The sequence below is a fragment of the Diadema antillarum genome, unplaced genomic scaffold (genome assembly GCF_040938485.1).
Source record: "Diadema antillarum isolate AM-2024a unplaced genomic scaffold, OU_Dant_1.0 seq00001214_RagTag, whole genome shotgun sequence".
In the NCBI taxonomy this organism is placed as follows: domain Eukaryota; kingdom Metazoa; phylum Echinodermata; class Echinoidea; order Diadematoida; family Diadematidae; genus Diadema; species Diadema antillarum.
In genome coordinates, this window is record NW_027272006.1 from 730,517 (window position 1) to 747,328 (window position 16,812).

General features: G+C 34.9%; 1 protein-coding gene across 2 annotated transcripts in view; it reads right to left on the reverse strand.

Annotated features, from left to right (window-relative positions):
- Positions 1 to 5,903: 5,903 nt before the first annotated feature.
- Positions 5,904 to 16,812, reverse strand: part of LOC139744851 (uncharacterized) — a 34,986-nt gene continuing 24,077 nt past the window's right edge. Inside the window, exons 6-8 of one of the 2 annotated variants that reach the window (XM_071655265.1) lie at positions 14,511 to 14,643; positions 13,250 to 13,311; positions 5,904 to 11,288 (exon numbers count right to left, since the gene is read on the reverse strand). In XM_071655265.1, the coding sequence (XP_071511366.1) occupies positions 10,903 to 11,288; positions 13,250 to 13,311; positions 14,511 to 14,643 (581 nt within the window). In that variant the 3' untranslated portion in view covers positions 5,904 to 10,902. Of the gene's footprint in view, positions 11,289 to 13,249; positions 13,312 to 14,510; positions 14,647 to 16,812 lie in introns of both variants that reach the window. The other variant, XM_071655264.1, reaches the window with a different exon arrangement.

Sequence of the window (16,812 nt, forward strand, 5' to 3'; positions counted from 1 at the left end):
CTCTTTTCCTTAGCGAGAATCTACTGTACAATGAATCAAAGCAGACATTTGGTGATTAAGAGAATTTATATGTTAAGAATAAAACGTTACACACATATCAGTCAACATTTCTGATGTACCTGAGATTATAATATGTATGTTAAAAGCATGTTACAGTATTAGTATGTTATATTGCAATTGTATGGCCACATAATAATAATAATAATAGAATAAAGGACATTTATATTGCGCAGCTACTATAATAATATACTCTACTGTACATTACAAAATAACATACATACAAGAAATTCAAACAGAAAATACATTACTTCAAGATATGACTTTTTAACCTGACCTTAAACTCATTAATTGTAACTGCTTGTCTTACAAACAAAGGGAGATTATTCCATAATTTTGGTGCAGCATACAAAAATGCCCTGTCCAAGAGTAACTTTTGATTTAATTCCCCAATGGATATTTCAATAATGTTTGATCCCGTGAACTTCGAAGGTGATAAAATGTTTGAAATGATGTTTTTAACTCTACAAGTTCCTGCATGTATACTGGTGCTGTACCATGAATAGCTCTATATACAATTAGCAGAGTTTTAAATATGATTCTCTGCTTTACAGGCAACCAATGTAATGCACGTAGTAAGGGACTACAATGAGAAAAACGAGGAGAATTGCAAACTAATCTAGCACATGCATTTTGCACCCTTAGTAGTTTACCTAATTGATTATCAGGTAAGCCATAAAATAAACTGTTACAATAATCCAATCTGCTTGTGACAAACGCATGGATGATTTTTTCAGTACTTTCCCGTGTAAAATGCTTCCGAATATGTGCAATATTAAACAAATGATAAAATGAATTTTTACATACTTTAGAGATCTGTCTGTCAAAGGCTAGGCGTGAATCAAACCACACTCCCAGATTCCGTGCAGAATCAACAGGATAAATATCAACATCAATCACTTTCAGGCTTTCAGTGCATAATTTTGAAACATGCTGTTGAGTGCCACATATTACAAATTCAGTTTTCTTATATTAAGTAGAAGATTGTTGGATAATAACCATTTGTGAAGATGCACAATACATCGCTCTATAATGGACACAGAATAAATCTCATCTGCTGCAGTAGGTGAAAAAGATATGTACAGCTGTGTATCATCCGCATAGGTATGACACACTACTTCTGGGAAATTGTGTTGGATTTCATGGATACATAAATAAATTACCATGGTTGCCTGGTTCAAGGACCCCTGCTGGAATGAGCTTCCTGAATTGCATGTACATGTATTCTCTTTGGGTGACTTGTTTACATCTACAATAAGTTTGTATCCTACAGGTAAAATTATGTACTTATGCCATGCTATAAATCTACCTTATCCCCCATTTGAATTATTATAATCTGTCATTATTTTCTCAGTGTTCTTACTTGTTAGTAATGCTACTGATATTATTGCATCATGTGGCTTTTCTGTGATTTATTAAGTAACATTTAATGGACTGTTTTTTTTTTCTTTGCTTTAATCGGCTCCCCTCAATCATAGTATGTGTATGGTCTAGATAGATATCTGTATTTATAGTTCCCATATCTAATTCATCCTGGGACCTACAACTCAACAAGCTTGTTTTTATTAATATGTAGGCCCCACCATATTTCTTGTACTATGTGCATAGGATAACACTAATGTAAACAAACCTTTGTGTTCATACAACTGTATGGAGACAGACTATTATATCCACTTCAGTAAGTTTCATCTAATTTATACTATGTAATTTTGGTATTGTACTATAATTGTATTTTTCTATGCTATTTTTGTGAGAAATATGAATTAAATTGAAATAAAAGTACAGCTATCGTAGTAGTAATGATAATAATAATAATAATAATAATGATAATAATAATCATTATCATTATTAATATTATTATCATTATCATTATTATTATTATCATTATTATTAGGGGCTTATTGTTATTCACCATAATATATTTAAAAAAAAAGCAATACTCATCTCTTCTGAGCTCTCCATTAGTTTCATGCCAAATTCTAAATTTGCTAGATCATGTAAGTTGGAAAACAAGTTTTACCACCTGCTTTATGTCTGCTTTTAGTTATGTTTGCCACAATACCTTAAAAATATTCACAGAATACCTGTTCATATGCACAATATGATGGCATCCACACAATGTCAAGATACATATTTTAATGCAGTCAACGCCATTATGTGCAGAAAGTCTTTGTGTATGATCTTACCATGAAGTTATAATGCCTTATAGGTAAGATACAGTAATATCATTAACTGGCCAGATGTGGTAGAGATCAAGCTTGTGTGATAGGAGAAGTTACCAGAAGTTGTCTTAAAGTAAAGGGATGGTATAGTATTGGCCAAGATGAGGATTGAGCTTATTCTTTTTGGGAGATACACATGTACTAAGAAACCACCTATGAAATGTTACAGAGCTCACAATTCTACGAGGAATTAAAAAGTTTATTAGATGAAGGCGGTTTTGGAATGGTGGAGATATCCAAAACACAAACTAAAGCAAAGCAATACTAATAGAAGGTGGGTCTCACCTTTTATTAGGATCCCTTTGTTTTTTATACCTCAGCCATTTCACAAACCAATATTCATCAAATAAACTCTGAATCCCTCTTTGAATTACATGCTCTTTCATATTTCATAAGAGATTTTGCATTATCTTATAAAAAAGTTGGAACCTCAAGCCTCATCTCAACCAAAACTATACCACCCCTTAAGAATGTAGGAGAAATATGTATGTGATAATGATTTTAGCCATCAGTTGTATACTCCAGTACTCTTGCCTTTCAAATTTCTTTAAGCATACATGATAGAACAATCAACATATTGGAAACACAATTCAAATATGCCAGGGATATAGGCATCACAGTTTTATTTCTGTTAAGAAATGAATAAAAAGAGGTTCTCAAATGAATATTGTACAACTGCCAATGTGAGATATTGAAGCTTTCTCATGATTATATCTACTACAATAAAGCAAACACTGCATAATACATTACTACTTATTGCAGCCACAAGACTTGCTGTCAGAGCAAGCTTATTTCAGAAGGCAAAACAGCGCCCAAAATGTGAAATAAAAATGTGCTGAGACTACCATTATAGCAACAGCTGAAATCATACAACTGATTGGTTATTGCCTGCTGGCTATTGCCATACATTGCAAGTCATGGAACAGATATAGCATTGGCATTTGAAGCACACATCCTGAAATCAGTGTACACTAATGTGAATTAGTATCCAGTCCAAATACATAAGTTTGTCTGATAAGAAAGAGTAAATATTACGAGTTCAATGGTATAATTTTGATCAACATCGGATGAAAAACAAGGAAGTTATGACATTTTGAAGTTATAACCCTAACTTACAAACTTATATTTGGACTCAATTTTCCCTTTAAGTCCAATAAAAATCAAAATAGAAAATCATGAAAGAAACTGTAGCTTCACTCTTTTTTGTCAAAAACATGTTGCCAATTTCAGAATCATTTATAAAGATGGTGGCTAAAGCTTTTGAATATTCTGCAACCAAAACAAAGCTAAGGGAAATATGACAAAGATAGGGGCATTATGTGAAAGAATCTTTTTCTTTTTTACTTTTTCATGAAAGGTTAAAACAATTAAAGCTTTGAATTGGGGTTAAAAAAAAAAATGTACAACACAATGAACAGAGAAACATTGTTTTGGGAACTTCATTCAATGTTCAAGTTGACCATGACCAAAATAAGATAAAATCAACCAAAGAGAACTGAAACAGAAACAGAAGTTTCAGTAAAAATTAAACATATGACAAGAATGTGAAAGCTGATCGCATTAAAAAGTGATACAGTGCACTCCCATCATAACGAACACGGTTATAGCAAAATTCTGGTTACAACAAAGTAAAATTTAAGGCAGTAACATTATCCACTCCTTGTATTTTGTATTGTCTAGTCATTCACATAATTATTATCAAATTTCAATATAATGAAAGAAAACTGCTGGTCCAGAACACTTCGTTTCAAGGGGAGTCCACTGTTTTGGCTGTAACCACATCTTTTCTAGCAATTTCAAGATGATGTAATTACCTCACAACTCTCGCTCTGGTTTGTTACTGAACAGCTCATAAAAATATCTGGCCAGTAATTGGCAACTACATACATGTAGGCATAATACTGAGGTTATGTCAGAACTATGATGAAACGATTTAACAGTTACACATTATTACCTCCATCAAGGGAGGAGGTTATGTTTTCGTTATTGTTGGTTTGTTTGTCCGTGTGCAAAATAACTCAAAAAGTTGTGAACGGATTTGGGTGAAACTTTCAGGAGAGGTCGAGAATGACACAAGGAACAGATGATTAAATTTTGGATGTGATCCAAGAATTCTTTTGGATTTTATGAAGGATTTCTGGTCCAGGGCAAGGCGCGCTGCATAGCTGGCATTGATGATGTAACAAAAGGCTTCTATTTTGGGAAATTGGGCAATTTTCAGCATGCATACGTATGGGTAGAAATCACTGATCTCTATAGAAGAACAAGATCAGTGGTTGAAATGAGCTGCTTTTGGGGGAGGTCTGTGCTCTCAGAGTGCTTCTCTTCGATTTCATATGAAGGGAAATTTAATGAGGGTTCGTGTGCAGGCCAGTGGAAGACTGTGAGACAGTGAAACCGAAAAGTCTTCTAATTTTCATTTGTGACTGCTATGGATCACTGTTTTGTGACAATGTGCACTGTATGAAATCCCACAATTTATATAATTGTATGCCCTATTTTTATCAAACTCCACTTGTCTATTTATCTAATTTTCTCTACTTATGAAAGTCAATTTAAAAATGGACTAGAACTGCATTGTAAATAGAAACATGACATCAGTGGTGCATTATGTCACTGGAGTAGAAGAAGAAAATACACAAGTGTTACATCAGTGAGGCACAGTACCATTAAAGCTTACAACAACAATGTGTCAACTGAAGTAACATGATTGCATAGTTTTAATGACTATACAAATTGAAACTGTGTTTACACAATAATAATGAATTGTAGCATGTAGATTTCTACATGAAATGCTTCAGTAACAAATACATTAAAAGTTATTACTGTTTAAGAAGAGCGCAAAATGTACATCAGCAAGGTTGTTGTGTTTTTTCCCCATGATCCTGACACCATACAACGCAGCCATGCACTCAATGGCCCAATCAGTCTCAGCCTGGAATCATCTCAAAAGAATCACTAGGCTTCTGTACTCCATGGATTCATGCTGCAAGGTATATAATACCATGATAGATTACATAACAAACAAAATAAAAGGTAACTAAAGATATACATCTGTTTGTATACATTCAATAATTGTCTTGAATTATCTCTTCATATATTTCATAGAGGTTTACACTTAGCAGAGAAAATTTGATTTGCTTTTTTCATTGTTAGTCTTGAATAGGGAACATATAAAAAATTGACAACTTCAAGAATAACCTTTTTTTAATCAATTACAAATACTTTTGTTGTAAATATTGTTACATAATCACTGTGATTTAAAACTACTTAAAAAAGATTGGGTGAAAGTAAAATACATAAGTATTCATTTTTCTACACAATTGCAATTTGAAAAATAAACATAGTACATTTGTAAAAATCTTCACATTATATCTGGGAAAAAGGCATAAGTTCAGTGAAAAAATGCCTAAAGTTCTTCATAGAAATACATGTAAATCTATAATCAGAGATAGATCCATGAGAAATATTTCACAACTGGAGTTGTTTCCATAACAGTTTTGTAACATTATTATGTTTATGTATTAAGGAAAGGATACACTAGTAAATAAGTATATATTAGTAGCTGTCATGAACAAACTAATAAGCACACAAAAGGTAGAAAAATAGTGCTGTTCATGTATACATTGCAGCAGCATTAGCAGGAGAAGTATTGAGGAAAAATTTATAGTACATTGTATAAGAATAAAACATGGCTTGGCTCTCTTTATGGCTTCCAGGCATGATTGTGTCTACATCATATCTTATGCCAGAAGCAACCTGTTGGGGGTTCAGCCCAGGTGACTAGTAATAGTCAGCAAAATATATATATAACTCAGGTACATTGTGCCATGCGAAGAAGAAGACTAAAAAATCAGACACAGGAGCTGCTGTAGAACACCAACAAAAAAGAAAATCAACTCAGAGACAAAATACTTCCTTCCTCTGACCTAGAGCTGTTTGTCTGCATTGTGCAGTCCACTGGAATGCCTTGGCTTTTTGATACTCGCACAATCCCTATCAACTGCCATACACAATGCATGTACATGTAAGTTCATGGTCCTTCATTTATAGTTTAATAAAAATCCATTCATCTTGAGCACAAACTAAAGATTGATAGGTTCAAAGCTCTTACAGCTCAAATGACTTAGATCCCTACTTATGTCTATCCACTATTAAACACTAACATTATCATAGACTTATCTAGTAGATGCTGTGGCTAGCTAATAATACATTCACATAAATTTTGGCCTTTCATCACTGTCTTTTCATGCAACTAATTCTTCGCTCAATTCTAGCCAGCATACCAAATAATAAATTATAATGCCCAAAAGAATTCTACTATACAAATCTTTTTCCCCCTCAAATTAGAATAGCGATATCTACAACAGCAGCACTAACTTTCCGCAAGTAGTGAAATTAGACAAAGACTAGTAATTGATGTCGCTAAGGCGACTGTTATGCCTCCGCCATAATGCATGATTCTGCTAATACATGTGGATGATGTGTGATTACATTTTCACAAAATTGGAAAATATTAAAACGACAAGTTTGTCACAAATGTGTTGAATGTTCACCTTCCTTGAACTAGATTTAATTGGATGAATAGGAGAGCATGTATTTGGGGATTTAAGGACTTTAACTTGACTTTGACCCATTCATAAGTTTATGCATTGAGTAATTTTTAAGGTACAATTGTATACATGGAGAAAAAGTACAATTTCTGTATTGAAAAGTACATTGTAACCATTTTCATCTGGCCTTTGACCCTAAAATTCATGGGATAATCACTGTCAGGCAGAACATGCATAAATATGTAGTAAGTATTCAGATAACTTGAGCCACTTCCGAGATATGGAGGAAAAAGTTAGTTCAGTACTTTCCCTTGATCTTTGACCTTTTGACCTTTGAGGCAAAAAAAAAAAGAAGAAAAAAAAAGAAAGTTACTAGAGAATCTCTTTGAGGTTATACATGCATACACCAAGTGTAAAAAAAAATAATCCTGCTGGCAGAGCGTAAATATGAAGGAAATAGTGAAATTTTGAAGTGTTGCCGTTGACCTTTGACCCCATACCCCATGAACCCTAAATAATAACTGCCAGTCAGTACATGTATACATGTATACATGTATATACTATGTTCCATGAAGATACCTTGAACAATTTCCAAGGTACGGAGAAAAAAGTTAAGTTTTAATATTTTTACCTGACCTTTTGACCTTTGACCTCATGACCCTAAACTTTCAGTAGAGAATTTTAATTGGGTAATACATGTATACACTAAGTTTCAAGAAAATATCTTCAGGCATTGCATAGATATGGGGGAAATAGTGAAATATTAGGTATTTGACCTTGACCTTTTGACCTTTGACCTTGAGCATGTGCACCCAAAAGTTGATAGGCACAACTTCACCCCCTAATTCACATACATGCCAAGTTTCATTAGGATACCTAAAAAGGTTTTTTAGTTACGCTGTCCACAAAATTCATTACGGACGGAAGGACGGACGGAAGGACGGAAGGACGGACGGAAGGATGGACGGACGGACGGACAACCCGAAAACATATTGCCTCCGGCACCACTTCGTGGCGGAGACATAATAAAAACTGAGTTTGATCTGCCATACCAGTGATAATACACAATGAGCACCAACATATTACACAAGCCATAACACAAATCCCTGTGTGAAGTACTCGAGAATGAAAAGGAATCCAACTCTCATCATACATTGGATTGAACTCCCAGCACTCCCTGAGGAACACTTCAGCCTGGTTGTCATTTATCATTGCACACACAGTAAACTCCACCTAATGAATGTTTTTAGCTTCCTACCATGTATCCATTTTACACAGTTAATTGTTATATGAGGTACACATTGACACACAAATCCATCAATCTGAGCTGAAGAGAAGAATAACAAAAAGTATCAAATAATGAAATAGCTCTAAAAATGTTAAGTATGTGCTAAATAAGTTTAACATTTGTTATTATGTGGTGCAATAGAGATATTAAAAGAATGAAATTGTTCAAAACTTTAATGCTGAAAAATGGCTAAATCTATAAAAATTCAAGGTATAATAACTGCACAGTGTCAATGGAACTATAGAATTCTCAACCAGACAAACATGATATACAGTACATGTATAATAGACCATTAATTTGATTTGATAAGTACGCATTTTAACAAAGTCATACATGATACAAATGGTCAATCAAATACAAGTCAAAGCACATCATAAGAAACACCAAGGCTTGTAGCCAAGATGTATTTCAGAACTCAAATTTCATGAACAAACAGACAGCTGGGGAGATCATTTGTGACCAGGCAAAAACAGAATGACAAGTGCAATGGGTCATTACATGGAAACATTTGAAATACAAAACATCAATTAGACTAGAAAGGTTTATCTTCTGGATCATGGTGGTAATTGAATGATGAGGTGATCATATATCACCTGAAAATCTGCACATTATGGCAAAGATCACTGTTCCTGGCTATGCTTTTGAATGGGTGCATATTTTGGGACCCATTTTGATCTTTTTCCTAGACAGCAGCTTCTGTGGGGAAAAACACCCTCCAAGACACTCTATGTTACCAATCTACTCAGTGAGCTGCTGTGCCAGGTTAATATTCTCTCACTCCACATGTTACCAGCCAGTTTCCTCATACTGTTAAAGTGGATATTTTCGCGCGATTAATATTTGCGATTAATATTTGGCCCTCAGCCAGATATTAACTTTAAAATTAATCATGGATAAAACTGATTCATGCTCTCATATTCAAATCACCTCCAACTAAATTGTACACTTTTCAGCTATTATTCATATCAATGACAGTGTTACATGATGTATAGTTTTAAAACTATTAAGGATCAAAAGAGGGAAATGTTTTTTGTAACAACTAGTACGTCTGCATTTACTGATTACCTTTATGGAACTTCCCTTTTAAGATTGCTCTTTGACATACATGTAGATAGCTTCGACAATTCTGATATGAGTAAATATAGTGCGAATCATATAAGAAATTGCATTGCAATCTGTTACAATTGTTTCAGCAGTCCGTGAACCCTATGACAGAATTAAGTCTTAGACAGAATAATGCATGCGAAACAGGCAAGATGGTGCATATATTCTGTGTTTACATGATATAGTGTATTCATTTTTTTTTTCAAATTGGCTGTCACTAAGTTTCATGAGTTTTTTTTTGTCATTCATAATCTGATTCACCCATATTAGACAGATTAATGACATCATCATGTAGGATCTCATTAAATCTTAAACCCCCTTGTAGTTAAACTTCTTGTGCATCATCATTTGCATGTAAGTATACATGTTTTGTTCACTTCCTATTTGTTGACTTTGTACTTGATCTTTGATTGATAGATTGATATGACTTTATTCCCACTTTGTGTTCACAAATACAATTAAAAGACATTACTAGAGTTACAATGATAATACAGTAACAATTTGTCATTTTTGACGTACAAAAGAAAATCAAAACACATACTGTATATTCCAATAACATATACATTTGCAACAAATAATGAATATGTATGTAATAGTATTCAAATAAGAACCAAAGTGGGGAACGAACCTAAATCAAAAGCACAGGCTGTATTACTTAAGCACCCGAAAAATACATCCCACCATAAAAATAACATGAATTAAACACATAACAACAGCAAAGTATATAAGAATAGTACTAACAAAGAGAAGAAGACTATTAATCCAGAACCATTATTTTGCTTGTTTGTTCATATTTTTTTCCAGCATACTTGAACCATACCAAGAGTCAGGTTCCAAGCTTCTACTCTAAAGTGCCTCTGACAGTCAGAATTTTTTTGAAATCCCACTAGATTATTACATTATATTACTAAAGTTTTGTTAATTTGGACAAATCAAGCAGACGAATGAAACAAACTGAAAGTAAAAATGAAACTTCATACGCATTCTATTTTGTCTTCCATGACTCCTTGACTTGAGCATTTCCTAGCTATTGTGTTTCCCTTGTTCCTCTTGTTGTTCATGTATTTGTCTGTGGGCAGCTGTGTGTTTCCACCTGATCAGTTGCTTGCCAATATTTTTGTTAATGTGATTCTATCATATCAATTACTCCAGATGTAGGAATGCTCCTCATTTCCTTATAATTCTACTCTAGTGACACCACACTGCACTGAGCCCAGGAATGGATCATATTGCCAAAGCATTTTCACTCATGCACTGCCATCTACCACATTAAAAAAGGTGGTATCCATTACTTGTTCATAGACACATCACAAGACTATACTTTAACTGGTAACAAAATTCAAAAAATGGAAAAACTAAACAAAAGCTCCTCAAATAAAAAATAATAATACATGTACATGTAAATGCAAAATGAAGGCCTCACAATCTTAAAATTTGACTCTTCATAATTGCACACAATGGAGAGAATTACACATTTCTTAAAAACCAACATGATTTAACGTTCATAATGCTTCATGATTTGCTGATGTATAAATGACCAATCATAGGGTATGACCTATTTTTCGTAATTACTACCAATAACATTGTCCTCAAATACCATCTTCTTTGATGCTGACTGCTGAGCAGAACTTCAAGATGCTTGAGGAATTATTTCTTTTATTTTCAAATAATTCTCAAACTACAAATCATACAAGAATGCATATACATCTTCACTCAGTAGATCAATTTTCTTGCATGCCTTCAAGAGTGCCGAGGTTGTCGCCGCTCTGCCACTTTTGCATTTCCACTTATTTAACATGTCAAATGTTTGTTGAACTACACTCAAGACATTGTTTGCCTTGCACTGATAGATAGTAGCCTTGTTGAAGCCCAGGGAGAGACCGAGAGTCTCCCAGTGCTCTCCAAGGCCTTTGGCAAGATCCATCAATTGTTTGTCAGTAAGCACCAAGTTCGGGTGCAGCGGCTGGCGAGCATCACTAGGTGGGTGGACAGAAGAGTCAGCTCGGAGCGTAGCACCTATTGCTTCAGAAGTTTCCATCTCCGAATCGTTCCTGTACTGACATTCTGCTCAAGAAGATAATACAAATAAACAGATTTGAAACATAACCATCAGCACTCACATACATGTGTCTAGTTGGATAGGGGTAAAAATATCAGAGGCAAAGATGTCACAGGCAGAAATGTCAAGGGTTAAAAATTAACTTGTAATGGCAAACTGAAACAGAACTAGAAATGTCACTATGGCAATTGGTATAAAACTGTACATCTGCAGTATCGCATGGTTCTCCCAAATAGGTCTAGAGTATGTCTTGAAATTGTGAGGTTACAGTTTCATTTAATTGGCAATAGAAAATAAATCAAATGACATGTTTGTCACAAATGTGAGTGTTTACTTTCCTTCAACACAGTTTCATTTGGATGGCTGGCTAAATTGTTTAAAGTATTTGGGAATTTGAGAATTTTCACTTGACCTTTGACCCTTGCCCTTTGACCCCATAGCTCACAATTCTTCACAAAATCATTAACTGGCAACATCTAATTTTCATGAAAATACTTCAAGCTATTTTAAAAACATGGGAAAAGATTGTAACATTTCAACATACATGTATATTTACTTGACCTTTGACCCCATGGCCAAAATCTTTTCCTGTACAGAACCACTGTGCAGTAATGCATGGATATATATTTAGGCCCTACCTAGTTTGATTGAGTGTATGTATTGGGTACTCTTCAAGGTATGGAGGAAAAAAAAAATCACTTTAGCATTGAATAGTAAAAATTTAGCATTTTAACTTGACCTTTAAAGTTTGACCTTTGACTTTATGACCCTGAAATTCCTAAGAGAATCATTGTCAGGAAGCAAATGTACTAAGTTGCATGAAGATACCTTGAGCTATTTCTGAGGCATGGAGAAATTCATAGTTAAATTCTAGCAATTTCACTTGACCTTTGACCCCATTGCTAAAAACTTTCTATAGAGAATCTTTATCTTGTATTACATGTATACACTAGGTTTCATGAAAATGCCTTCAGCACTGCAAAGCAAGAAATTTTTGTGGCATGAAATTTCGCCAATTGTCAATGGTATTCAATGCATAGGGTGTAGACAAGAACTTTTGCATGCATATTAATTTTTCAAATCTTGGCTCTCGTGAAATTTGCTAAATTAAAATGCATATGAAAACATTCGTTTCACAGTATTGCATGGATATGGGGAAAATACTGAAATTTTACAAAAATTGACCTTGACGTTGACTTTGAGCATGCGCATCCAACCGTTGATCTGCACATCTTTGTCTACTCTTTCATACATATGCCAAGTTTCATTAGGATACCTCAAATGGCTCTCAAGATGCACGTACTACAAAATTGATTCTGTTCTTATTCAATTTTTATTTCATTTGTTCAACAAGAACATATACAGTTACTTTCTTCGTTAACAGAGAATAAGGTAAGCTAACTTATGTGAAATGGAAAGAGTATAGAATAATTGTGGGACCTTAAAGTAATTATAAATTGTCATGAAATCTGAAGTGATAAAAGTAAAGCAAACAATACAAACAAATGTGAAAAATGGAGAGACCCAGCACTGAAAAGATTACAGATGGAAAGAAGGAAAGATGTATGGATAGACAGTCACCCAAAACATGATGCATCCTTTGTGGTGGAGACAAATGCCACTAACTTAATCACTCTTGAGTTTCAATGATTTCATAATTCTATGATTTGAAGATGGCATTAGGGTGGCTTTTCATTTTTTTTAAACACAGCACTAAGATATTGATCAGTACGAAATGCGGAATCAAGATAAGGGGAGATTATACAAATGGCCGAAGTTAACTGGAAGACTAGTAGTTATAAAATTGTAATATCCTTCAGGACTTCACATTGATCTTGCCACAGCTGCAGTTACTGCTTATGTTTTACATCAGGGTCTGTCATGAATGCGATATAGTCTTTATTTCATATTGATCATTAGCCAACACTGAGCAAAAAAAAACATTGTATCCAATAACATCACATACCTGCTCTTAGTGAAATTTCAAGATCCTCTACATCTCCTGCACTTTCAGACTCCGTGCCAGGACTAAGGAAAGGAAGCAATAGAGGGAGGGTGCATTAGTGAAGGGGAGGGGGGCTCAGAGGGACATGAAGAGGTGTAAAGATTCATCTAATATATCAATTCATGCAAATTCTTCCTGCATATTTTGTTTACAATACACATGATTACAAAAAATATAAAGTCAATCTGCAACTGAACACAAACAATATCAATTCTTAAACATGTAAAAGTCGATCATTGGTCTACTGAGATGCTTACATTTTTTTCTTGCATTCTCTTCACTAGAGTACCTGCTCTGACTCCAAGGCCCTTCATCCAAATTTTGAAAATATATGTCATGACGACTGAGTAAAAGATAATTTTCTTAAAAGATAGCACCCTATTGATTTGTATTCATTAGGCCCCAGTCACACATAAACACGGATCCTAAAGGATAGACACGATAATCAGGGGAGTTCCAGCATAGTTTTGCCCTGGATGGAGCGTCGACGAGTGTTGATGACTGTACACACGTTATCGACATGGCAGCTACATGGATAAGGCCGGAACAACTCGGCATCTACACGGCATGTACATGGCGCTTACAACTACCAACAAGGCAGCTACACGGAAGCCACACAAGACCATCCCAGATTGCTCTGCCAATACAGGAAGCCAAGAATGACGCCAGATGTTTTTGACATGTAAATGAGTTGTTGTGTTGGCCTCCCAGATGTCCCCACACTTACAAAGACCTCCATGGATGCCCAGGGCGTTAACATGGATCTCTCCCTGGATTACCCTGGATCACCTCGGATCAGATCCGGGGTGATCCGGCATGTCTATCTGATGGGGGCTTTACTACAAGCAAAGATTTTTTTCAGCTCACCAAGTTGACGTTATAGCTGGAAAATGTTTTAACTAAATTTTGGCAACCTTTCATCCCTGTCATTTCAATTTTATGAGTTTTTAAATATTTTCTTGCATTTTGCCATCACAAGATAAAGTTTGGAGTAAAAATCATCTGAAACTGTAAAAACAGGAACAAAACTGTTGCAGCATAGTTCTCCTTCACATTTTCAAAAAGGAGAGAGTAAAATCAAAATAGCTGTTTGGTTTGATTGCAGACTGTCCCATGGCCATTCAAAGCAAGCACAAAGTCTGCTTCTATAGTCTTGAGATCTTTTAAATTTTTTTTTTTTTATGATCAAGTTCTCTTTTAATTTCAACAGAGATTTACTGACCTATTTGATGCTCCATTGTCCCTGTTTATGAATGGTTGTGTATTCTGAGCTTCTGGTAGCTGCGATGTTCCAGTCTGCATGGTATTCCTGGTGTCTGTGTGGACTTCATTCATCTGAAGAGACTGATCATCAGCTTCTTGATGTTCACAGAAAAAAAAAGAGAGTTTTTATGCATCAGATCTAAATACAGTGATGTCAGCTAATATAACTTGGTACCTCCAAGCCTCTCAACTGTACAGCTCACATCCATCTTTTCTTTTTTGTATGAGAGTTTGGAGCTAGTGTACTTTCACACAACTTCACTTGTTAATTGTCACAAACTCACTCTAAATATTCAACAAGTCAGAATTTTGTATCTGAGTGAGGCCAATGTCCGGTAGAAGTTGAATGTTAGTTTTTTGTTTTTTGTTTTTGTTTTTGTTTTTGTTTTTGTTTTTTTTTTTTTGGGGGGGCTGATTCAGTCCCCCCTAAGATCTTGGCTGTTGACCACGTGATCGCAAGGAAAATTGGCACGTGCATCATCCACAAGGTAATCTACAAAACTGAATAGGTAATTATTTTGCAATTATTCAAATGTATTCTTAATAATTCAATCATGCTAATTTACGCATGAAACTAAAAAAGGATGGCTGCAAATCTGTAAAAAAAGGTCCAAAACTGCTAACTTTTGGTCTAGGTACTCTTTTCAGGATTCTCATTGAATGTACATCAAAAAATGGCAGTATCGAAATTTCTCTTTTATGTATTCTATTTTTTTATGTCTTACATATTTCACTGTTTTCGACTTTTTGTTTTTTATTGTTTTTTTTATGAAAATCATTAAGGACACTTTTCCAATCATAGACAGCATGAAATTAATTGATCTTAATCAGTAAAAGTAAAAATAATGATACATTTATGAATTTGCAGGGCCCCCCCCCCCCCCCCACAATTACTTAGAGAAAAAAAAGAGAAAAAATAGAGCATGCAAGTATGCTTTAATAAATTTGCAAGCTGGCAACCCTAAAAATGAAAAATCTCCCTACGGTTGGGGGGGGGGCACAATGTATCTCCCCTTCCACACCCTCCCCCCCCCCCCCTTGGAAAAAAGCTAGATTCGCCCCAATATGTATTGAGTATTCTTTAAGATATGGAGAAAAAAGTATAATTTCAGCATCAAATAGTAGAATTTTGGCATTTCAACTTTTTTTGTCCCTTAAACCCATGATCCAAAAAAATCCCAAGAGAATCATTTTCAGGATGTTGTACATGCAAAGGCCTATGCACTGAGTTTCTTGCAGATACTTAGGGCCTATAGCTATTCCTGAGATATGGGAAAAAAGTGAAATTTTAGCATTTGTGCTTGATATATGACCTTTGACCTCATTGCCCAAAATTTTCACTAAAGATCTTTATCTCGTACTACATGTTGTACATTGTACTAATTTTCAAGAAAGCACCTTCAGGCATTAAATAGATATTGGAAAATAGCAAAATTTTAAGGTTTGACCTTTCCTTTGACCTTTGAACTTGATCATGTGCACCCAAATGTTGACAGGGCACAACTCGGTCCAATCATATGCCAAGTTTCATTAGAATATTTTAAATGAGTTTGAAGTTATGCAGCTAAGAAAATTGATTACAGGCTGAATGACAAACCAAAGGAAGGACAACCCCGAATATGATGCTTCCTTCGTGAGGTATGAAAAATATCACTTTCTTAATCACTCTTGAGTTTCAGTGATTTCATATTGATGATGTTAAGTTGACATTAGAGTGGGTTTTTTTTTTCTTTACACAGAGCTAAGATATTGATCATCACAAATTTGGGAAACAAGATAATGGAAGATTACTGAATTGACATAGAAGTGACCCAAGTTGACTTGAAGATAAGTACCAGTAGGTATAACTGTAACATCCTTCAGGACTTTGGGCATTTCTCCGTATTGCTTCAGTTACTGCTTACGTGTTACATGAGGGTCTGACATGGTTGTTATATAGTCTTTATTTCACAACTATCATAAACCAAAATATTTGTAAACTAGAGAAGCACTCTGAGAGCACAGACCTCCGCCAAGCATGCAGCTCAATTCCACCATTGATCTTGTTCTTCCATTGTATGTAAAGATATTAGTGATTTCCATCCGGCACACATACATACTTATAGCGTGATAAACATGTGCTGAAAGTCGCCCGATTTCCCAATATAGAAGCCTTTGTTACGTCATAAAACCTAAGCTGCACGGCGCGCCTTGCCCTAGCAGAAACTAGAGCATGCACTTTAGTGCGCGCATGCAAACCTCAAATACGCGCAGCCTGAACT